We start from the raw sequence: 23,201 nt of genomic DNA on the forward strand, positions 1-23,201 counted from the left end.
CTTCTCGTTCCGGTTCCAACGGGCTATTACACTGAGGTATTCCATCAATTAATCTCCCCGGAATGCTACTTCGAGCATAATTCATTAAATTATGCTCAATAATAACATTGATTTTTTGAAAGTTGTCGGAATGCAATGGAACGAAAGGCAAGTCGTGCTGATGATGGAATATGCCAAGCAAATGCCATCAAATCCCATAAAAACTCCTCAAAACTCCATCAGGACCACTGATGACATAAATTTGCTCCACTGACCTACACATCCCCTGTTCTGGAAATCCACCCTGGTTGTACTATGAAAAAGAATAGAAATGGGGACATGACAAAAAGACAGAAAAAACACTCATTTTTCACTCTTCTTGTTGCCATTCCTCCTTGTGGAAAGAAGAGTTGTTTTCCATTGCCCAAGAGGAGGCGATTTGGTAGTTTTGTGGTGTGGATTTGGAGATGAGTCCACTGCTCAACATGAGAGATTCAAGGTGCCGATTTGTTGCTGCCAGGTATGTATTTTAATTTCTCTCTTAGTGTTTGCTACACAAATGGCTTCTTAAATCTTTCTATTAGTTTGTTTTTAACTTATTTTTGCTTAGAAATTTGAATCATACATTGTTTAAAATCTAGATTGAATCAAAACTTCAACTTTCAACTTTTAAGAATCAAATGACAAAAATTCAAACCTTTGTTTAGTGAATGTGAGTGTGTTCAAGTGAGTGAGAAGAGACATTTAAAATTTAAAATCAACAATTACATTTGTGTTTGCTTCTTATGTGATGGGCAATTTTGTTTTTTTCAAAATTTTTTGTGCCCAGGTTCATATTGAAGGTCAAAGTTTCAAACAAAATGTCAAGGCTTTTGGACCCTATGTGGGAATATGGTGAACTTGATACTATACCCGACTTTGGAGGGGTCAATAGAATGTATTTGACTTGCAAGTTGTGTGGCAAGCATATGTCAGGGGGTGTCGACAAATTAAAATTCTATTTGGGTCAAATTTTGGGGCAAAATATAGAACTTTTCCTAGATCCATCTCTAGAAATCATCCGGCAGGACATTAAATCGTTGATGGATAAAGAGGAGGGAAAAAATACCATGGCAACAATAAAAAGCCCACTTCTAGGGGCCTCAAGATTGGGGGGGAAGTGAGAGTGGTTCTTCAGCATCACCTTCCACACCCACATGTCCCAACCCCTCAACTTTCTCATATTTTTTTGTTCTTAGGACCACGCCTAGTTCACAACCTGGCTTCAAATCGACACTTAAAAAAGGAAAGGGCAGAAGTTGACAGGTTGGCCAGTGAGTGTCTTCTATGGAGTGATGTTCCTTTCAACATTGCCAAGGGAAACCCATTCTACCAACCTATGTTTGATGTTGTTGTTGTCGTTGGCCTCGGGTACAAAGCCTCTACCTTTGCAGAGTTGAGAGGGCCTCTTCTTCAAGATGAAAAGGTTGATTGCATTGCTAGATTAGAGGAGTTTAGGGCATCATGGGAACACACTAGATGCACAATCATGTCATATGGTTGGACTAACTAGAATGGTAGGACCCTTCTTAAATTCTTGGTTAGCTGTCCCAAAGAGACAATGTTTATGAAATTTGTAGATGCATATGTACACATTAAAGATGCACGTTTATTATGTGAGTTGTTGGACATCTTCATTCAGAAAGTAGGTCCACAAAATGTTGTCCAAGTGATAATGGACAATACTGCAAATTATGTTGTTGCTGACAGGTTGCTTGTGGAGAGGTATCCTAACTTGTTTTGGACACCGTGTGCTGCTCATTGTATTGACTTGATGTTGGAGGATATAGGTAAGATTCCTCTTGTGAGGGATATTGTAGAATCATCTAGGATCATAACAAAATTTATATATAATCATGCATCTGTGCTTAACTTGATGAGAAGATTCACCAACAACAAAGAGTTGGTGCTTCCTGCCATTACACGATTTGCCACTACTTTCATATCTCTTTAGTCTCTGTTGAATTTTATTTGGGATGTGAAGAGCATGTTTATTTCAAAAGATTGGCATGCTTTATCTATTAGCTGCAAAGCAGGGGGAGAGGGCATATGCAGACTAGTTTCATATGATCAGAGCTTTTGGGCAGGAGTAGAGGAAGTGTGTGCCATTTCAGAACCTTTGGTAAGGGTTCTTCGGTTGGTTGATGGAGACAAGCCCGCAATAGGCTACTTGTATAAGGCGATGGATAGGGCCAGAGAAGCCATTCGTGCTTATTATGAAGATAAGGGAGACGAGGGGTTAGAGAAACAACAAGTCATATGGAGAGTGATTGATGACCGATGGAACAATACCCTCCATCGCCTCATTCATGCTACAGTTATATATCTCAACCCCGCATTTTCTTACTCCTGTGTGTTGATTTTGGGGTAGCATCAGATGTGCTCTAGCTCCAAAATTTTGTGGAGAGGCTAGAATACATAAGATCTCCAAGACCCATAAATCGTTTGGAGAAATTCCACCTGGATTGTGAGTTATTAAAATAATTAATATTTTAATGGGCTTCCTAAGTCTAAACTTAGGGAAATAAAAAAATTAATGGGTATTAATAAAAATGTGGGTGAGAAGCTTCTAAGAGATGAGGATCAAGTCTGTTTTAATCTTAGCCGTTGATTAGGGACTTAATCTCGGCCATTGATTCATCAACAGGAAAAGTATAAGAGGAGGCTTGAGGGTCAATTGGAGATACACTTGAGAGATCAGTCAGTTCAATTTTTCTAGGGCGAGGTTTGCTGAGAAAATCAAACAAGTGATCTGTTGCAGTGAGAGGGGCAGTAGCAGAGAGTTGGATCGGAAGGGAGTTCCGAGCCAACGAGTACTAGGCAGAGAGGCAGCAGTAGCATCAGAGAGGCAACGCAGAGGCCTACGCAGCCCAGGAAGGGTCTGACATAGGTTAAGAGGATTCTTGCAGTGGCAGTGCGAGATAATTAGTGGAAGTTCAAGATTTTACTGGGAGTTCGATGTTCTGAGCCGGGAGGGCTGAAGTCGAAGCTTCTGAGAGCAAATTGATCCAACAGAGAAGTGACGCAGTCTCCCAGAGGCAAGACGTTGGCCCAGACAGAGAAGATTGTGCTGGGATTTTCACAGTGCTTGCTAGAGTCAGCGATTTAGTGGATTGGTTGAGACTTGGAGAACGAGGTAAACCCTCGTATGTATTTCTTGTTGTCGTAATATCTCTGAAATGTTAGCTGGTGTGAAAGGCTACCTATTGTACTCAGATTCTACTTGCTTAATAATACAAACCCTCTATATGCTGCACCAATTTTCCCGCATTGGATTTTTCCAGGGACATTAGTCCAAAAAATAACAGTGTCCCTTGTGTATTTGTCTCGTTTTATTTCAGTTCATGATCTGTATGTATGTGTACTCTGCAATAGTGTTTTCATCGTTGTTTAAATAATTAAATAACTTGTTGAATGTAAAAACAAGTAGGAGATGATAAACCAGTGATTCCAGTAGGATTCCTGATGTGTAGATTCAGAATTTTTACATTGTGGTTTCAGCTTTGATGCCGAGGTGACGGATGGATTCCTTACTTATGTTGACAGAATGGTGGCATCTGAGCAAGAATGTGAAGATATTTTTAAAGAAATGGAGATATATAGGATGGCAGGTGGCACATTTGGTTTTACCATGGCTATTAAGAATAGGATGACCAAAATGCTTGGTAAGCTTAAGTTTGTTTTAAGTTTCAACTTTCAAATTTCATAATTCATTGTCTCTTCATAATTTGCTTCAAGTTTAGAATTTCAATGTTTTAACCTTTTTTTTTTCATGTTTCTCATTTTTCTTTTAACTTGTAGATGCTTGGTGGACAAGCTATGGTGGCAAAGTACCCCATCTCCAAAAGCTTGTCATTCAAGTGCTCAACCAAACATGCAGTTCCTCTGGGTGTGAGCGCAACTGGAGTGTATTTGACAAAATACACAGCAAAAAGTGCAACAGGTAAAAAAAATCAAATTAAATTTTTGAATTCATTTTATTATTTTTAATATTTAAATTTTCTAAGTACTAATTTACAATCTATGACCCTAATATAGATTGGAGTCCCAACGCCTCAATGACATGATTTACGTCTACTATAATCTTCGCTTGTGGGTGAGACAACTTCAGAAAACAATTGATGTGGAAGCCATCTAATTGGACAATATTGATATCATTGCTGCATGGAGGGTCGAGATTGAGAGGTTGGCCATGGACTTGATCCCTGATTGTTTAGATGTGGATCCAGAGGCTAGCGGCAGAGGAGGTAACAGTTGCAGGGGAGGGAGAGCCAGAGGTAGATGAGGAGGAGCAGGGTCAGGAGGCAAAGCAAGAGGAGGATGAGGAGGAGGAGGTGACACCATTTATGATGGGCAATAGCAAAGGACAAAGGCCACCTATTTTATTGGCTTCTAGAGGATGATAGAGTCCATTTGTAGCCTCAAGGGCAGGGCCTTCTTCCTCTAGAGGAAAAGGCAAATCCATTCCTTATTCCTGTAAAAGGGGCAGAGAATCTCAGTGACTGATTATTTTATGACATGTATATGACTCTCAGTGATTGATTATTTTTGTTGATATTTTGACTCTTAAGAGTTGAGACTAAGACAGGACTCAAGATTCAGGACTTGATTCACTATTTTGATATGTGATGTAGTAGTAGGCTTCATATACATATTATATATTAGCTTTCTTTTCATGTTTATGTGGAAATGCATTTATTTGATGTTGTGGATAATTTAGATGCTATTTTTTTTTAAATGAATATTGTTGTATTTTTTAATTTTGCGGACTTTTTCAAAAGCCTCTAGACTTTAACAACTTTTTCAATTTCTAAACCCTTGCCTATTCAATCCTGACTTCGACTTCTTCCACATTGATTTTGACTCCATAAGGCACTGGTCTCATTTCTAAATCTATTCGAATCCTTAAGTCTTGCTAAATTAAACCAAGTAGCTAGGCCACTCCATTGTGTCTCCCGATTAAGTTGGTTCTCGACTTGTCTTTCATCATATTCTTCCATAGGGACTAAGCTCCATAGTCTGTTGTTGAGAGACGGTTAGAATGGAGTGGGTAGGGATTAGAGTGACAACTCTCACCTTGAGCCGTTGTCGCGATGCCTATACATTCGGAGCGACAATATTTCCTACGGAAACAGAGTGAATAATTGCTTCACTCTTTGCTCTTCTTAGTTTGTAGATAAAAAGAAACAACTAACAAAGCCAGTGGAACAAAATAACGAAGGTTGTGAGGAAGGTACACGAAACCCAGTAATAATGCTCAAATACTGGAAGGCTCCCGAGGAACAATTGGCATTATAAACATAAATCTCCACCATTATGCTGCATAGTTCTGACCATTTCAATGCAAACAGGGAATGGTGCATGCATTGGACACTTGTATATCTCATCCATTTCACAATCGTACGTTTTATATTCCTGCTATGCACAAATTAAAAAAGATAATTGGTGGCATCAACACCTTAAACTTCTATTTACAGCTGAAAGGGTTTCCTATACACAAGCATTGTTCTCGTGGAACGGTGAGTCTTTTACAAATATTAGAGTGAAATGCAGAGTGATCTTCGAATATTACAGTGAAATGCAGAGTGATCTTCGAATATTAAAGTGAAATGCTAGTGCTTTAAGGGTATAGTAAATGAATTCTTATAATTATATTTTGATTTTAAAATATATTAAACTAGGAATTGCACCACATGTTGCAATGGGAACGTCGTAAGGCAAGAGCGTAGGAAAGAGTAGCATAGAGAACCACATAATATAGGAGAGGACATTGTTTAAAAAGAGAAGAATGGAATCTGGTGAGAGCTAGAATAGTGACATGCTTTCACCAACCCTAGTGGCTTCTTGTGGCAAGCTTATTTAGATTTGATCTCAACAAAAAGTGAAATGTTTCGATCTTGCAAAATGATAAGTTATATTTCTAAGAGCCTCTGACATACCATGGAAATCAAAACTCATTCATTTTAATAGGACTTACCTCCCAAATTTCACTATCGGAATGTTCTTCGAGTGGGTATAGATTGCTTTATATAGTTCCTTCAAATAATATTCAGTCTTGTGGGATAATTCTTAGTTTGTATCTTAAATCATGGAGTCCAATCTTTGAGATGTCAACTCCATCCATGAAAATTCTCCCTCCTGTGGGTTCTACAATACGAATTAGTACTTGAAGTGTGAATTTGCCACTACGAGTCCATTCAATTATCCCAATCTTCTCTCCTCTAGGAAATTCACATGTGATACCTTTAAATACAAATGGCAGATGTGGTCCATATCAAACCTAATTGCATGTCCATGATAAAGTCAAATTTTTAGTAGCATAAGATTTCTCTTTATTATTAATATTTTAATTGGTGGGGTTGGGTACATTCTATTGAGCATACACCTATTCTTGAAGATGAGGTTTTTGATATACATGCCTTTAGACTTACTAACTAAAATTCCCATAGTTAATATGTCTATGATGAACATATAAAGATTTGGGACTACCTCCTCCTCTTCAAATTTAGTATGCAAAAGTGAATTTGAATTTTGAGATTTAGTCTTTTTAAAGAAACCCTTCTTTTTTATTTTTCCTTGTACATACTCATACAAACTATAATTCATAAGCCACCTATGTCATTATTTCCAAGCCCTTCAAAATGCCATTCTTAGATTTTTTTGCTTTGAAACTTCTTCGGGGAGCCTTTACTCATGGGGTCATTCAAGTAGGTAACATTATTAATTCAAATATATATGCATTATTTTTATTTTCTTAAGAAAATTTACACATCAATATTGATTGACTTACTTCCATTTAGGAATTCTCCATACATGCCCTTATCTCGCTATCGAAAGTGGTCCTCTTCAGTTATATTTCTTTAAGTGGTGTTTAGCATAACATATCTCTCTTGAGAATGTTGTATTTCCCTTTCTTTCCCCTTCTTATATGACCACCCTTGCTTACGTAGATAAATTAACCCATCGATCTTTAGCATTTATCATCTACCTAGACATACAACCTTCCTTTCATTAGTTCCCTAGCATGGTGACCCTTCTATGTTTTGGTGCCCATGCCATTCAATCATCCATATGATTAGGAGTTTATTAAGTCTACATCCTAGGGTTGAGCCTCATGCATGTCATTCAATCATCCACATGATTAGGAGTTTATTCAGTCTACATCCTAGGGTTTAGCATCATGCATCACTTCTCGGTGTGTTCATAGCCTTAACCCATAGATTCCCACACTATTGGCCAATATTTGTTGGATTATCACATAACCTTAGTTAAAAGAGGAGGCTTTTTTCTCAGGAAAGAAAAATCAATGGATTTTTTATTATATTGAAAAACCAGTACATAATTCGATGTTCAAAATATCCAAAATATCCCTTTTCAAATGTCTCCATGTTCGACATTCTAAGTATATACAAATACTAACTGCTACAACATTCAACAGATACAAACTATCAAAATTGTATATCTAAAGCCATATAGAAAGCATATAATGGGCCAAAGTATCCATGTGCACCCAACAAAAATAGAGAATCTGCAATGCCAACCACCGATCAGTCCTGCAAGTCATACCATGGGATAGGTAGATATCAGTAATAACAGAGGAAATAATTACATGAAGAGATTAAAACAGTAAAACCCAATGCAAATTTTCAATTAGGTGTTATTGGAGAAAATAATCGATCTCCTCTTCCACTTACCTTTGTTCTTGCTAGGGCGACAGTTAAAATACTACATAAAAAATGGAGAACTGCCAGCATAAAGATTGGGTCAGTGGAAGTTGCTGTTATAATTCCCATTGCAGTTTAAATCTTTAGAAATGGCAATAAACATCCATTTTCCTAAGGTCGAACAGTCATAGTTTTTAAGTAGTGTTAACATGCGTTGAAACCTATATTGAATTGACTTGGTGTTTGTCTCTTCAAGGTATGGTTTTGACAGTGAGATAAAGAGGGTACCCTTGCTATAATAAACGTGGTGTGTGATTTGCTGATCCGTGGGTCTGCAACCATGGGGAAGCAGAGAAAGAGAAGTAGGAATGTGGAAGGATCAGGATTGGGGATGAAGTGTATGGGGGCTGTAATACAGAGAGTGTTGTTGTTGCCCCCATTGTTCTTAATGCTTGTTATATGTCTTTGGGTTATGACAACCCTGTTACCTACATCTGTTCTTCATCTCTGTTTTTCGAACTGCAAGTTGAATGTATATTGTGTTTCTGCCAGCACTACACGTTTCCCAGATCAAGCAACTCTGTTTCATGATGACAAGTTTAATTTTGGTGGCCATGAGATTCAAGGTCTCAAGGTGGCGAAACATGGCTTGAATGTTGCATCACCATTGCTAAATGAGTCTGTTAATGGGCATGGAGTAGTGGCTCTGAAACGGGAGAGACCAACTACCCATATTGAGATTTCATCGCAGGAGAAATTTGAAAATGGATCTAGTGAATGGGCCATAACGGGAAAGAAGAAAACTAATGCAAATAACGCTACATTTTCTCTGGATGCAGTGAAAATGCAAATGGAGGCCTTTAGGTCTGCTTCAATGCCTGCAGGCATGAAGGATCCAAGCCAGAAACAATGCAAAGGAAGGCAAATATATGTATATGATCTGCCCAAAATATTCAATGCAGAACTGGTAGAGCAATGCCACAGCCTGATTCCATGGCTCAGTCTCTGTGATTATTTTACCAAAGGAGGAATGGGGAAACCCATTGAAAATTTTTATAAGCAGTGGTTTCAGACTCATCAATATGCGCTAGAGCTCATATTCCATTCCAGAATCTCTAGGCATGTTAATTTTAAGCGTGCCTTTCTTTCATTTTTGGAAAATTCATCTTATACTTCATCAACAAAGAATACATCAAGAATTATATATTATGGAGCTGATGCTTGAGCTGACAGGTTACCCTTACCTACATAGACAAGGAGTAATAGTCTATCAGCTCTGACACCAATTGCAACAAAATATTTATCTGCATATTTCCTGAAAATGCTATTCCTGAACGAAATCTGGATAGCCAATTATGAATGAGTCTTAGGCACGGTGGTCTCTGTATTGTGAGTTTTAGCAATAGGATGTTCTATGAGAAGGCAATCAGTACATGGAGAGATGGTACAGATTACAATAGGATTCAGCTTGTTGTGCAGTATTTTCAATGTGTGTCTGGCTTCACACAGCCTGAGATAATAAAAGACTTGAAGAAGCCAGTGAAAACAGATTCTCCATTTGGTTGGCTTTCGATGTTTCTGAGAATGGGGAGTCACCCTTTTAATGTAGTTATTGCTCATAGAAATTTTAAGCCCATTTGAATATGCGGCATAGTGCTCAGGAAGTCTATTAAATAAGGTCTCTGAGGATTTCACTAGAATTGGGCTACTTTGATTTCACTGGAATTGGGCTTCTTTGCTCAGGTAAGGGCCTAGTCTGGAGCTCTGCCAAGTAATCATAAAAGAGAGAGATGTACCCCATGGGTGCATGGTCAAGATTCCAATATCACTATTTTTCCCCATACCTGCAACGCAAATCACAAAACATGCCCAACAAAATTGTGATCACAGAGGAAGCCAAACTTAATTAGTCTTTTATGTTCTTGTAAACACCTAGTTGGATCATTGAAAAATAATTGCAATTAACATACAAAACGTGAAAAATCATTTAGGATACAAAAAACGAGACCGGGTGAGAGCATTGAAGTGCGCAGAGCATAAGTTCGACTCTTCCAACACATTCGTAGCTTGAATATACTCCTCCTTCAGTCATCTCTGTAATCACCTGCTATCAACAATGCATTTTACTTAGTGAGAAAAAGGGATAGGCCCATATTTTTAATTAACGCCTCGTCATCTATTGTTTTACATCAACAAACACAGGTCCCATTAAGATTGTCACACTCGTAACAGCTGCAGTATTCATTAAATCCCAACATGTTATTAGCATCAGTAATGTTCATGCCCTTAAATCCAGTCTTATAGACCCAAAAGAACTAGTGCTGGAGACTTTATAGATTACCTCTTGAATGGGTTTATCCAAATCGGATGGATTAAGAAACTCAGTGACCCCAAATCGTTTAGCTGTTAGGAAAGAAAATGGCAGTTATTAATTTCAGAACAGCCATACCCATGTGCAAAAGTTAAAGGGAATCAACCCAAAGCATTCTGGTTTATATACACTCTAGTAATAGAGGTTATTGTTGTGTATGGTTTCCAACCCACATATTTCTTCCTTTCATGGGTCGATGTCAATTCCAAGGATTCTGGAAGCTCCAGCTATTCGAGCCCCTTCTGCAACCTGAACAACGCAGGATTCACTAGTAGACAGCAATTAGAAAGACACAGAATGCAAACTACTCTCTGCGGCACAAGAGCAAATCTTTATGTAAATATGTGTATGTATAGTTGCTGCTTGAGATATTTAGGAAAACTTACAGCCAAGCCAATGGTGCCCAATCCAAAGATTGCTACTGAATCACCGGGCTTCACCTTCCCAGCGTTCCAGGCAGCTCCTAATCCTGAAATGAAAAACTAGGCCCCATTTTATGATGCATCGACCATTTTACTTTTCTGTATTTTTGCAGGGAAAGGATCTTAGATCTAGGTGTATTTTAGTGGAGAATGTATGATTATACTACCTGCCAAAACTCCACATCCAAGCAAACAGATATTTTCCAATGGAGCTTCAGGATTCACTTTCGCTACACAGGATGCATGCACCACTGTATATTCACTGAATGTGGACAACCCAAAGAAATGATAGATGGGTTTTCCCTTGACAGAGAATCGGCATTTTTTTGTCAGTGTAAGCAACTCCGCTCATGAAGTTGAATCTGAAAACTTGACAGATGTTGTTCTTTCCTCGATGACAGAGCTCGCATTCTTTGCATTTCGCCATATATTGCAGAATCACATGATCGCCTGCTTTCAACTCTGTAACTTCACTTCCCACGCTTTCTACAATCCTGCATGAGTGAGTCATACATTATCGTTGGCTGAATAATGTGTCATAATGATAAAGCTAATCAATACTTAATTTCAAAACTAGGGCAGATGAAGAAACGATATATTCATTTTAACCATCAAAATCCTAGGAAACAGGGAAAGGGATTAAAAAAATGACGGCTTTTTTTTTTTTTTTTGTCAATTCCCTGTATCAACTTAAAGACATAACACATCTATAAATACACTTCAATTACCCTTATGCAATTGAAATATCATATATAAAATGAACATACCCAACACCTTCGTGACCCAGAATCCTTGGAAACCAAGCTCCTCCATCCTGCAATGTTTAAATACATTACATTAACCAAAGATGGAGGTGAACCCTCAATAAAATGAATGAAAAATGGGATAATGAAACTGAACCTTCAATACAATGAATGAAAAATGAGATGACGAGAGTGGTACCTTTCCTTTCCAGAAATAAATATCAGTATGACAGAGAGAAGTGTGAGTGATTTTGATTCGTACTTCTTTGTCCTGGGGAGGAGCCACTTGGATTTGTTGGATAGATATGCGCTGCCCTGCTTCCCATACTACACCAGCTGATACGCAGTTCATAGAAGGTTAGATGATCTTTATAACTAACTACATAAATGAGAATCTTTGACCTGAAGAATTTAATTCATATATGTATAAGTTTGCTTTTCTGTTCTCACCCTTGCAGCTAATGACTTGCGCCGCAGTAGAGGATGCCATGAGTCCCTCTTGCCTTTTGCCCTGCTGCATTTGAAGTGATGAGAGACATGGGATTCTGGGAAGCAGTGGGATTTCACCAGTTATGCCTATGGGACTGAATAGAGTGATAGTTACAGTAATGATTCGACATTTACTGAATTGGAAAATCAAATTAGGTTAGACAAATGGAAAAATGAAGGATTTACAGATGACCAAAAGGGATAATAGAAATACACCTAAATGCAATTTTTTTTCTTAGAGTCGTTGATTTTTTTATCATTTCATTTTGATAAATCTGAAATATCACTTGCAACTGTCTGTGTGTAATCGAGCCATCCTTAGTTATAAATTCAAGTTAGTTAAAGACCCAGGTTCCAAGCAGTAAAGAGACAATAACCAATTGATTTTGTTATTCACCAACCATTAATTAAATATTAATAATTTTTACCTAGGTCACAATTTCGTGTGCTGAAATCTCACTACAAGCAGGTGAAAATAAAGTTTAAAAAATTAAAGGCTGGAGTGTTTGAAGCTACAAATGAAAAATTGTTATCAAATAAAGAAAATAGGCGAGAAATCATTGTTTTATTCGAAGAAAAAAAGGTTTTCTTACCGTGAAAGGTGAACGCAGCCCATTAAATTGCCTCTCCCCTCCTTTCTTTACAGCCTTGTTATCATTAGCCATTAGCCAGCCGAGTTCGAGTTTAGTCCAAAGAATAAACAAAAAGGAGAGAAGATGCACTAGTTGCACCACCAGAGGTGAGGTTTCCAGCAAACCATTTCCAGTAACCATCTCTGTCTTTCTTGAAATTAAAGAGTCTCTTAAAATAATCCTTGAATGCAAAGTTCAAAACCTGAGTGGGAAAATAACGGATAACATTCGTAGTGTTTCCTCTTCATAACGTAATGATACCTTTATCCTTCATTGTCTTAGCAAAACAATCCCTGATTCCTTTGTATGGTTCAGCAAGACATCCAGACTTCAACATTTCATCCTGGCTTTGTATCAATAATTTGACACGCTCAATAGGGGGCAGCTGCAGTTTTGGATACTGCAGCAGAAACCCCTATAATGAGAAAGTCAATCATGAAACCAGTAAAACATCTCTGCAGGCGCTGGAATAAAGACAGATGAATGGTCAAGAGCCAAAGCTACATTGCTGGCACGAGAAGCATGCAAAAATGCACTCTGCAAGCCACCATAACTCTGGACAGGGGCCCTGCAACCACTGTTTCAGAAACCCTAGCAAATGGCGTTGTAATAAAGACAGATGAATGATCGGGAGCCAAAGCTACATTGTTGGCACGAGAAGCATGCAAAAATGCACTCTGCAAGCCACCATAACTCTGGACAGGGGCCCTGCAACAACTGTTTTAGAAACCCGAGCAAATGGAAGGTGAAGCGCACCATACTGGAGGGGTCAGATGCTACCTATCCTATTTAGTTGAAACTGTAAACCATGATGGAGGTTCAATCAGATGGCAGACGATGGTTCAATCGTCTAACAATTCATCTGACGATTCAAATCCGTACACCGAGTCCGTTGGGTCAATTCTTTTTAGAGGGGAATGTCTTATAGCGTAATTATTTTTAAAAATTATTGTTTTTAAAATAATTTTTAATCAATTTATATTATAAAGTTAATTTGAAAATTAAAATGTTTAATTTATAGAATGATTATCGAATAATAAATTCTAAAAAACTATTTTATTAATAATTTTATATTTTTTTAAAAATAATAATATATATTTTTATTTAAATTTTAAAAATTATACATTTATTTTTTTAATTATGTTAATATTACTAAATATTGTATTGTATTACTATAATACAGTATTATAACTAAATTTTAGAATTAAACATAAAATATAAAATTACATATCAATATTGACATGGAGAACAAGGGAAACAGGACGTTGGGGGTCAGTTGGCCACCCCACCGCTTCATGTAACATTTGAATTTAAGAGGGGTAGTGTGGCCTGCCAAGAGGGTGACCCTCTTCACATGCAATCACATGGGAATACTCCTCCCTTTGGTTATGTATAAGAAAGAGTACATCTTCCTTTTGTTTTCATTATTAGAGTCTTAGTTACTGCTTTTCTATTGATTAGTATGCAGTATTTTGTAAATTTTTAGAAGCAGATGTTTCTAGTTTTATGTAGTCTCTGGTTAGGAGTCCGGATGCAATATTTTGGATCATGTTTGGACACGTGAACCCATAATATATGACATATTTACTCATTTATGATATTCTAGATGTCTATTGATATTATGTATTGTATGCACATGACTTTATTGAAGGTCAATGAAAAATGATTTTTTTTTTTTTTTTAATTCAATGTGTATATATTTATTTATTGTATTCACCGAATTTTTCCCGATCTGATTAAAACTTTTCACTCCTTTTCCTCACCGTTTTATTGCCGATTTCTAGTCTGGTAACATTGATTCATAGACATGGGTATATTTTTTAGGGTTTGTTTAGACATGTAATGCATGCAGTCTTGGCATTGACAAGATGTAAATGAAGCATGTGTTACAAACTTACCAAAGCATAAGATTCCTGGGTTGTCACGTTATAAATCTGCAGTAAAAGCAGCGTGACTGCATTTCTTGTGTTTTTCCATTGCATACTTATCTCTTGAGATTACCTTTTGTGCTGTAAAAAAGTCATGTATATTAGAGGCTAAAATTCATGGCAAGGTATAATCTTAAGTTATATATTTTTATGAAGCTGTCAGATTCTTTACATTTCAAGAATTTATTTGGCATATTTGGTTGGGATCTTGGTCCCATGCTCAGATTTTTAGACCAATACTATGTGTCTGTTGGTGCTTATTTCTTTCTGATCTTGGTGTTGCAGGGGGCTTTTGAACTAGGATGCACTGTGTGTCCAATTGCGATAAAATACGACAAGATATTTGCAGATGCTTTTTGGAATAGTAAGAAGTATGTCATTAAAATGGATAAAGTAGAAGTAAGAAAAATGGATCAAGTAGTATATGTGTTTTACAGGATATTGCAATTTAAAATAAATGCTTATATTTGTGGATATTATTTTCTAGGTTTAATTCATAATTGTATATTGATATCTAAGCTTTATAGGATAAATAGTAGCTATAATAATCCTTTTAAGTTTACTAGTCTTTTTCTTCTGCCATTGTTTAATAAGTAATGCAAATACCCATATCACTTTTGCACAAAATTTGTTAAAAACTGTATTTCTCATTGGACAGTTGGACAAATGTGATGTATAAAAAAATGATATTTCATGAGAAAAGTAAGGACGCTAGAGATGTGGGAGAAGAAAATATTGATTGGTAGTTTGCTGATAGCTTGAATCCAGTTATAACTTATGGGAGACATTAGCTTCATCTAAGTGAGTCCCATGGTCTTTTCATTTGAGTGGGATGCATTGCTTCCATGACTTTGGCCAGTGTGGTTGATTATGTCCTCTATTAGGTCCTTGATTTATCACTTTCAGTGTTATTAGAACCGGACCAGAACTGGTAGAACCGACCCATCTGACTGATTTGGGGGTCAAACCGGTCCAGTTCAAGATCTGGAATTGGAAATGGCCGGTTTGGTACCAAACCAACCTTTTTTCACCAAACTTGCTGGTTTCGTACAATGTGATCAAGGACGTTCCAAACACAATTAAAAAAAAAAAAAATTGAGTGGGGTAGCTTAATATTCAAGCCTATGGCCCTACAATTGCTATGTAATTAATGGTAATGTTAAATTCTTAAAAGTGACATTCTCCATTATCTTTCATTTTCACCTTTTTACTTAAACTTTTAAAATTACCATTAATTGACTCAAGATGTTTGGGAGTGGTTTTGACTTTCATTGGATTTCATATGGAGAAAGTAGAATTCTAGATCTCATTCAAAATCTAATAGACTTAACAGTTTTCAGGATTTCAGGGGTTAGGGGATTGCAACGTTTCCATTGGATTTTGTCGTGCCTAAGGGTATGGAACTAGTATTTAATCAAGAGCACCAAGCCCTCTATGTACCTTGGTGTTAATGGCATTGACTGTTGAACTCTTCTATCATGACCCTAGTAAAAATGTACCCATCACTCAAACAAAATCTCAATTTGGCATGTGAAACTTTTCCTATCTTATTTTGATGCTTAAATGGCAAATATTGAGATGAAGATCCCAATGTAGGCAATGATTTTAATCATATGTAGGTATTTGTTGTAGCGTGATTTTTTTTTACACTAGAGGTCCTCTAGAGCCTCTTTGTTGATGTATTTTTGGTTCATAAATGTATTGCACTAAGAGCTCCTCAAAATCTAGCAGGTCTTGTAAGGGGTGACCTACAAGGCAAAAACTAGACCAAGGGACAACAATGAGGTGTGGCCCACTGTCACCATAGCCACTACCTCCTGCTCTTTTTTGGACTTTCACCACTAGGGAGGCTTCCCTTTAGATAGGTCACCTAAGGATATATCAAGTTCAAGGATCAAGGTGACAAGAAAGGCTTATAGAGGACAACTCTTTCTAAGAACAAGGCTCAACAAGTGTAATAGGGAAATTCACATCCTCTAATAAGGCCAATTTAGGGCATGTTACCCACCACCTGTTGGTAGTGTATATAGGAGAAAATTTTTCTCCTAGATGGTCCTTAGTCGACAGCCAATAGCCCCTTGCAGCCACCAAATAGCTCGATGTGCCATTCTCTCCACCACTTGAGCTAGCCATGTGGTCTCTCGCCCATCTGTTATGAATGTATGTTTGAAGGTGGTTCTCCCAACCCCAAAGGTATGACTTTTCATTGCTTTGGTTGTGTAATTTTTTTTACTTTTCATGGAAAATTTTGGGCATGGGTTGGTGGGGGGATTCGACAGAAGGAGTGGGCTAAGTCTGTGCTCTTGTCTCTTCTGCCTGATTTGGTGTTTAGGCTTGTATCTTAGTTTCGTACGATTTTCTTTACTTGCCACTAGCTTTAGGGTTGGCACTACATGAGAAATCTTGATTTTGGTTGCGTGGTCCTGCTTCCCGATGTTAGTTTTTGGTAGCATTGGAAGTGCTCTAGCCTTGAAAATTGGTGGAGAGGCTAAGGCCCCAAAAAACCATTTGGTGAAATTCCACCTGATTGTATTTTATTAAAATAATTAATATTTTTAATGGAGTTCCTAAGTCTAAACTTAGGGAAATTAAAATATTAATGGGTATTAATCAAAATGTGGGTGAGAATGATCTAGAAGGCGGATCAAGTCATGTTTTAATCTTAACTGTTGATTAGAGACTTAATCTCGGTCATTGAAGACTCAACAGGAAAAGTATAAAATGGAGGCTTGGGGTTCATTTGGAAACACAAAGAGAGAGAGAATTGATCTAGAGTTCGATTTATGGGGCTAGGAAGCTGAGAAATTCGAACTAAGTGATCATTCAACAGTAGAGGGGCAATGAGAATCTGGGAGAAGGACTTTTCGGAGAATACTGATAGAGAGGAAGAGAGAGCTTGCAAAGAGGCATCGTAGTTGCTGGAAAGGCTGATGTTGGGCCAGTTTGGGCCCACACAGTCCCTACGCAGAGCAGAAAAGCTGCTTGTCATGCAGAATCCAAAACTGTCGGAACAGCCGGGAACTGTCGGAACAGTGGGGAGAGCTGACACAGAGGGCAGATAAGGTGATGCAGAGCCTATGCAGGACCATCGCAGAAATAGGCGGGGTTAGCCAGTCTTGTGCCGGATCAGCTGGAATTATGTTAGGTGAAGTGAGGTAAAACTCACTCAGATTTTCAGCCAGTATTTTCTTTGTAAAGGATTGCTAGTTGAGCATCCTAAATTTGTATTTAGATATTTCTCCTGCATGATAATAAACCCTCTGAACTACTGCACCGATTTTCCTGCAATGGGTTTTTCTAGGGACTATTGTGTCCAAAAATAAGTGTGTCTTATGTATCTTGTTCTTTGCTTTGTTTTTTGTCTCATGGGATCAAATATTTAATTAGTGTAGGCTACAAAAGTAATTTGCTTCAGTATTCAGAAGGATAACTTGATGAATGTAATCTAAAAATCAAGTAGGTGAAGTAGATTCAGATTTGCTGCAGTAGGGGTTCCTTCAGAGTGTAGGAATTTTCACAATAAACAATAATCTCAAAGATGGAAAATGATTGCTCCTCTAATGCTCTGTGTTGTCCTCTAGAAACTGCACTACTGGCTGGAAAGGAACTATAATAAACCTTGTCTTCGGTGCTCTGAAAATGTTGAAACTTTAGCCCCAAGCTCTTTTACCAAAACCCACAAAAACCCAGAAAGGGTTTGACCTGAGTCCAACCTCCCAAACTTAGCCTTCAATATGCCCTATGCCTTCCCAACTGCTCAAGAAATACGGCCTGCAAGGAACGCCAATAAAATCCTCATCCAAGCTTTGAAAATGAAGCAATCTCCTCTCCAAGTGTTTCCCCTAACCTCCATGGTAAAGTTCAGCCTCAAACACCAATACTCTACCCTCCACGTGAGCACTGAGTGTTGCCTTTGCACTAGCCTAGGAAGTGCGAAAGTCACCCTGCAAAGTAGCACGGTCCTCGAGCTCCCAAACTCTCCAAAATGCCAACAATCCTCCTATGCCTCCTCTCCGAAAAATATCTCAACCAAACTCCACTGCAATACACCACAAGCAAACTCGACCTCCTCTTCACTGCGTCCTCCAGTAATACGCACCACCTGGAGATGAATGCAACTGTTGGAAATCACAATGAGATCCTCCTCCTGAAGAATGAAGAAAAACCTTCCTAGGGTGGCACTCGAAGTCCCCTGAAGAAAGGGTGAGCTCTTCGCTTGAAGAACTCGTGTTGAACAGCAAGTGACTCAGCTAAGCAACTTGAGCAACCAAAGAGAAATCGATATGTCAAAAAGATGAATGAGACGAGGAACAATTTTTCTGGGGCTGGATCAGTCAGGATTCCCAGTGATAGTGTGAGGTAACCTCACAAATCTCTCTGTCAGGATTATTCTCTGTAATTGGATTGTCGAGAAGGCTTCCAGAGATGTATTCAGATTTTAGTACTGCATAATGATAAAACCCTCATATTTGCTGCACCGGTTTTCTGACATTGGGTTTTTGCGGGTACGTTTTTCCAAAAACAATTGTGTCATTTGTGTGTATATTTCTCTATTTTTTAGTTTCTTGTTTTGGCATATAATTTAATTGGTGTAGGTTCCAGTGTATGTATTTCGATGTTTGTCGTAGGAAACTGCAAATAACTTGCTCATGTAAATCTAACAAGTAGAAGAAATATCATCAGTGTTGTAGTAGGAAGGTTTAAGGAATTTTCACATGGTATCAGAGTAGTGCAAGTGAAGCAAGAATAACAGTGCCAGAGAACCCAACGCTGAGCAGAAGAGGGAGATCAAAAAAGTTGTAGGAGGCAGCAGTATGAAACCCTAGAGGGTTTGTGCAGTCCTAGCCAGAGGGTTGAATTTCGAGGTAGTCTCTCTCTGAGTGAGTCGACAGAGAGAAGGGCTACCAGATCGAGATCTTGTTGTGGCAGAGGGAGCAGCGTTGAAGCCTCAGCTTGAGAAGCTGGTGGGACACAGTCTTTTCTGCAGGCTGTTTTGTTGGGCAGAAAGATGTCAGAAGAGAAGGAAGAAGCACGGTTGAGGGAATTTTCTCCTCAGAGGACTTCTAGCCAAGGAGTCTGTATCAATGTGGAAAAAGTCGAAGTCGGGATTAATTCGGCAAGGGTCCAAAAGTTGAAAAACTCGTCAAAGTCGGGAGTTTTTTGAAAAAGTTGGCAAAATTAAAAAACACAAAATTATTCATTTAATTTTTTTTTTTTAACATCTAGAGTATCCACAACATCAAATAAATGCATTTCCACATAAACATGTAAAGAAAGCTAATATATAATATGTATATGAAGTCTAGTGTTACATCACATATCAAAATAGTGAATCAACTCCTGAATTTTGAGTTCTGTCAAAATATCAACAAAAAATATAATAAATGTATATTAGGAGTCATCTAAAAGTCATCAAGTAATCAGTCACTGAGATCCTCTTCCCCTTTCAATTTTTGTTTCCGCTAATTGTATTAATAAATAAGTCATGCATTTATTCAGTAGATTGTAATCTGCTTGGGTAATAAGGTGTCAGGTGGTAGGTCCAATGAAAATTAACAGTGAGTATCACAGTAGATGTGAAAATTAACGCTTGGTGACTCCAAGCTGCTTATTTTATGAGAAAACAGTAGATGTCAGATTACTAACCTAGCCTTGGCATCTATTATTCAAAAACTCTTGGAGGTAAAATCCACTTCTGATACATAACCTTTCCCCACATTTACAAGGGGTTCACCACTAAAGAAGATTCCCTTTCAAAATGTGCTCTCATTGCAGGAAGGATCTTTGCTATCACAAGATTACACAGGTACTTTGTTCCTGTCTGAAAAATGGGTTCTTTTTTGAGGCACTGGTTTTGTGTTTTTTGGACAGGTTGTTGTTGTTTGATCTTCATGACCTCCTCTTTGTTGTTTCTTCTGGAAGCATTCAACAACTGTAACAATGTTTTTGATGGTGTGGGGTTCTTTCTACGGAAGACTGTTGTATGCCTGTCCTTTTGGTACTTTTGTAATCTTTTGAAGGGACAGTGGCTTTTAGAGTCTGGATCACTGAAAGCTTGGAGGCTTAGCCAATGTATACTTTGCTTTCTAACTAGAAATATGAAGTATAAAGATTCGTTTTTCCTTGGAAAACAAAAACATATCTTACCCTCAAAACTAACAGATTACAAATGAGACTGCTATGCTCGCAAGAAGTATGACAAACAATACAATGCAATAACTTGAAAATGCATGGATGGAAGCTTCAATTTATAGTTTTTTGACCTTTGCGGCCTCTTTATCCGCGGCCTGGGAAGGGAGGCCGACCTTTTGGGTCGACTCCCGATTAAATCGGGAGTATAACGATTTTTATTTTTTATTTTTTCCTTTGTGAAAAAGTCGCCAAAAAGTCGGGGGATTAAATCGTTTAGTTCAAAAAATCATGTTTTTAGGATTAAATCGCGATTTTTTGCAGACTTTTTCCACACTGGTCTATATTCTCACTTGTTGAGCAGCAGGAGAGAGGGGCAAATCTACAAGCCCCAGCAGGGAGTGCGTAGGCCAGTCTAGTGCTACGCAGAGGAGAGAGGGAGCAATTCGACATTTTTTTTGTAGAGATGGTAGCCACATCTCCAGGAGGGAGGTGGGGTGATCTAGAGATGTAGTTCGAAAGGACTGCAGATGGGCAGGTTCCTTGAGGTGCCCACCTCTCGGATCAATTCCTTGCTACGACAACTTAGATCAGAAGTAGCATGATGGACTAGTGTCGGATGGTGCCGAGGAGTGTCGGAGAGACAATTGCAGTAGCTAGTGTTGATTTTTTGGTAGCATCGGATGTGCTTTAGCTCTGAAATTTTGTGGAGGGACTAGAACACATGAGATCTCCAAGACCCATAAATCGTTTGGTGAAATTCCACCCGGATTGTATTTTATTAAAATAATTAATATTTTTAATGGGGTTCCTAAGTCTAAACTTAGGAAAATTGAAATATTAATGGGTATTAATGAAAATATGGGTGAGAAGCTTCTAAGAGACGAGGATCAAGTCTAATTTAATCTTAGTTGTTGATTAGAGATTAGATCACGGTCATTGATATCTCAACGGGAAAAGTATAAATGAAGACTTGAGAGTCATTTGGAGATACACTGGGGCAAATACTTAGTAAGCCGAGGGAAATCGATTCTCAAGAAGTAAGAGTTCGATTTTAGAGGGAGAGTTGTAAGGTGAAGGAAGAGGAGGGTATCAGCATCAGTCGGAGACTAAGGAGGAGGGTATTAGCATCAGTCATAGACTGAGGAGGAGGGGACGCAGTGCATCAGAGGGACAGATTAGAGAGGCAACGCAGCAAGGACACAGTCCTCACACAGAGATGACACAGAGGTGATGTAGTGGAGGTTGGAGGGTCTCTTGGGTGTCGCATTTCTCCAAAGGGTGGAGGAAAACTATCTTAGGTGTTATCACAAAGGTTTCTGTATGTTCTGCAAATCATTCCTTGTAAAGAGATTGTTGCTGAAGAATAATAAATAAACCCTCATTTGCTGCACTGGTTTTCCCGCATTGGGTTTTTTCAGGGACTATTGTCCAAAAACAACTGTGTTGATGTGATTGATTCTTGTGCTTGTATTTCACTGTTCTTTTCTCTATGCTATTATGTGACAACTGCAGTAGAATTTACTTTGATGTTTACTGAAGGGTTTTGTAAATAACTTATTGTGGAAAATAAGTAGGAGAAATAAATCAGTTACTGCAGTAGAATTTCATGTTAGAAATTTTCACATGGTATCAGAGCTGAGATCGGGCAACAGGATTAGAGAATCTGCAATGAGTCGTGAACATGATGCTAGAGCAACAACTCAAAAGGACTCACGCAGTTCTCCCGGGAAAGAGGAAAGCACAAAGAATATAATGGATCACAACAGTTCTGTGTTGGCTTCCAGACTGGAAGAAGAAGTTGCTTGCTTGTCAAGTTCTGCTTCTTCTGATATTTGGTACATTGGTAGTAGGGATTTTGCACACATGACGGGAATAGGTACCCTTGTAGGAAGAGGTACTGTGGTTTTTCAAACAGAAGCAGAGGATCGGCTTCGAGCTACCAATGTGCTGCATGTGCCTGGATTGGGAATGAACTTAATCTTTGTATCTCAATTACAGAACAATGGCTATGATGTTTACTTCATTGGGAGGAAAGTATATGTCAAACATCCAAGTTGGAAGAAGAAGGCCCAAATTGGAGTCAGAAGTAATAGACTGTATAAGTTATAGCTAGAATCTCCAATGGCACTGATAGGCAGCAGTGGTGAAAAAGATTTGAATGAACTATGGCACAGAAGGATGGGGCACTTACACCATGGGGCTCTAAGAATTCTCAGAAGAACCGTCACAGGAGTTCCAGAATTAAGTACCAAATGAGACGATGTATGCAGAGGTTGCGTACTGGGCAAGTACGCCAAAGCGGCTTATTCCAGAAGTAACAATAGGGAAAAGAGTGTTCTGGGATTAATACACTCAGATATCTGCGGACCCATGTCCACAAAAGCTCTTAGTGGTGCCGAATACTTTGTCACCTTCATTGATGACTATTCTAGGAAGACTTGGATCTACTTTCTAAAAACCAAGGATGAGGTTTTTGATTGATTCGAAGAGTTTCAAGCTTTGGTTGAGAATATGACAGGGAAAAGGATAAGAGTGTTGCACTCAAACAATGGTGGAGAATACATTGATAAAGACTTCACTGATTTCTGCGCAAGGGAAGGCATCAAAAGAGAATGGACAACTCCATACAATCTGGAGCAGAATGGAGTAGCAGAGAGGAAGAACATAACTATTGTTGAAGCAGCGAGGGCAATGTTGTATGATCTAGATATGCCCAAATTTTTATGGGCAGAAGCATGCAGCACAACAGTATATGTTCAAAACAGGACTCCTCACAGGGCATTAGGTAAGATTACTCCGGAG

At 38.3% G+C, this 23,201-nt stretch overlaps 2 protein-coding genes and 1 pseudogene across 10 annotated transcripts in view; 2 read left to right on the top strand and 1 right to left on the bottom strand.

The window, feature by feature from the left end:
• Positions 1-23,201, top strand: part of LOC149239665 (glycerol-3-phosphate acyltransferase 9-like) — a 210,251-nt gene that overhangs the window by 78,792 nt on the left and 108,258 nt on the right. For all 9 annotated transcript variants that reach the window (XR_016246459.1, XR_016246458.1, XR_016246456.1 and 6 more), the window contains exon 11: positions 14,553-14,638. Coding sequence is in view for 5 of the 9 variants with exons in the window: in XM_089373477.1 (XP_089229603.1) it covers positions 14,553-14,638 (86 nt within the window). In the remaining 4 variants the exon portion in view is untranslated. The remainder of the gene's footprint in view (positions 1-14,552; positions 14,639-23,201) is intronic.
• LOC149239666 (uncharacterized) lies at positions 3,524-4,543 on the top strand. The gene is made up of 3 exons (XM_089373478.1): positions 3,524-3,683; positions 3,820-3,961; positions 4,057-4,543. Exons 1-3 carry the CDS (start codon positions 3,566-3,568, stop codon positions 4,154-4,156), a joined length of 360 nt encoding a protein of 119 aa, XP_089229604.1. The 5' UTR covers positions 3,524-3,565; the 3' UTR covers positions 4,157-4,543.
• LOC149239667 (alcohol dehydrogenase class-3-like) lies at positions 9,494-11,708 on the bottom strand (annotated as a pseudogene).

Source organism: Pinus tabuliformis, chromosome 8 (genome assembly GCF_031772625.1).
Source record: "Pinus tabuliformis cultivar Carrire ecotype Pingquan chromosome 8, CPIR1, whole genome shotgun sequence".
Classification (NCBI taxonomy): domain Eukaryota; kingdom Viridiplantae; phylum Streptophyta; class Pinopsida; order Pinales; family Pinaceae; genus Pinus; species Pinus tabuliformis.

Coding starts and splice junctions, on each gene's coding strand:
- LOC149239666 (XM_089373478.1), top strand. CDS start 3,566: ATGGTGGCATCTGAGCAAGAATGTGAAGATATTTTTAAAGAAATGGAG. Junction 3,684..3,819: donor TAGGATGACCAAAATGCTTG/GTAAGCTTAAGT, acceptor TTTAACTTGTAG/ATGCTTGGTGGACAAGCTAT. Junction 3,962..4,056: donor CACAGCAAAAAGTGCAACAG/GTAAAAAAAATC, acceptor ACCCTAATATAG/ATTGGAGTCCCAACGCCTCA.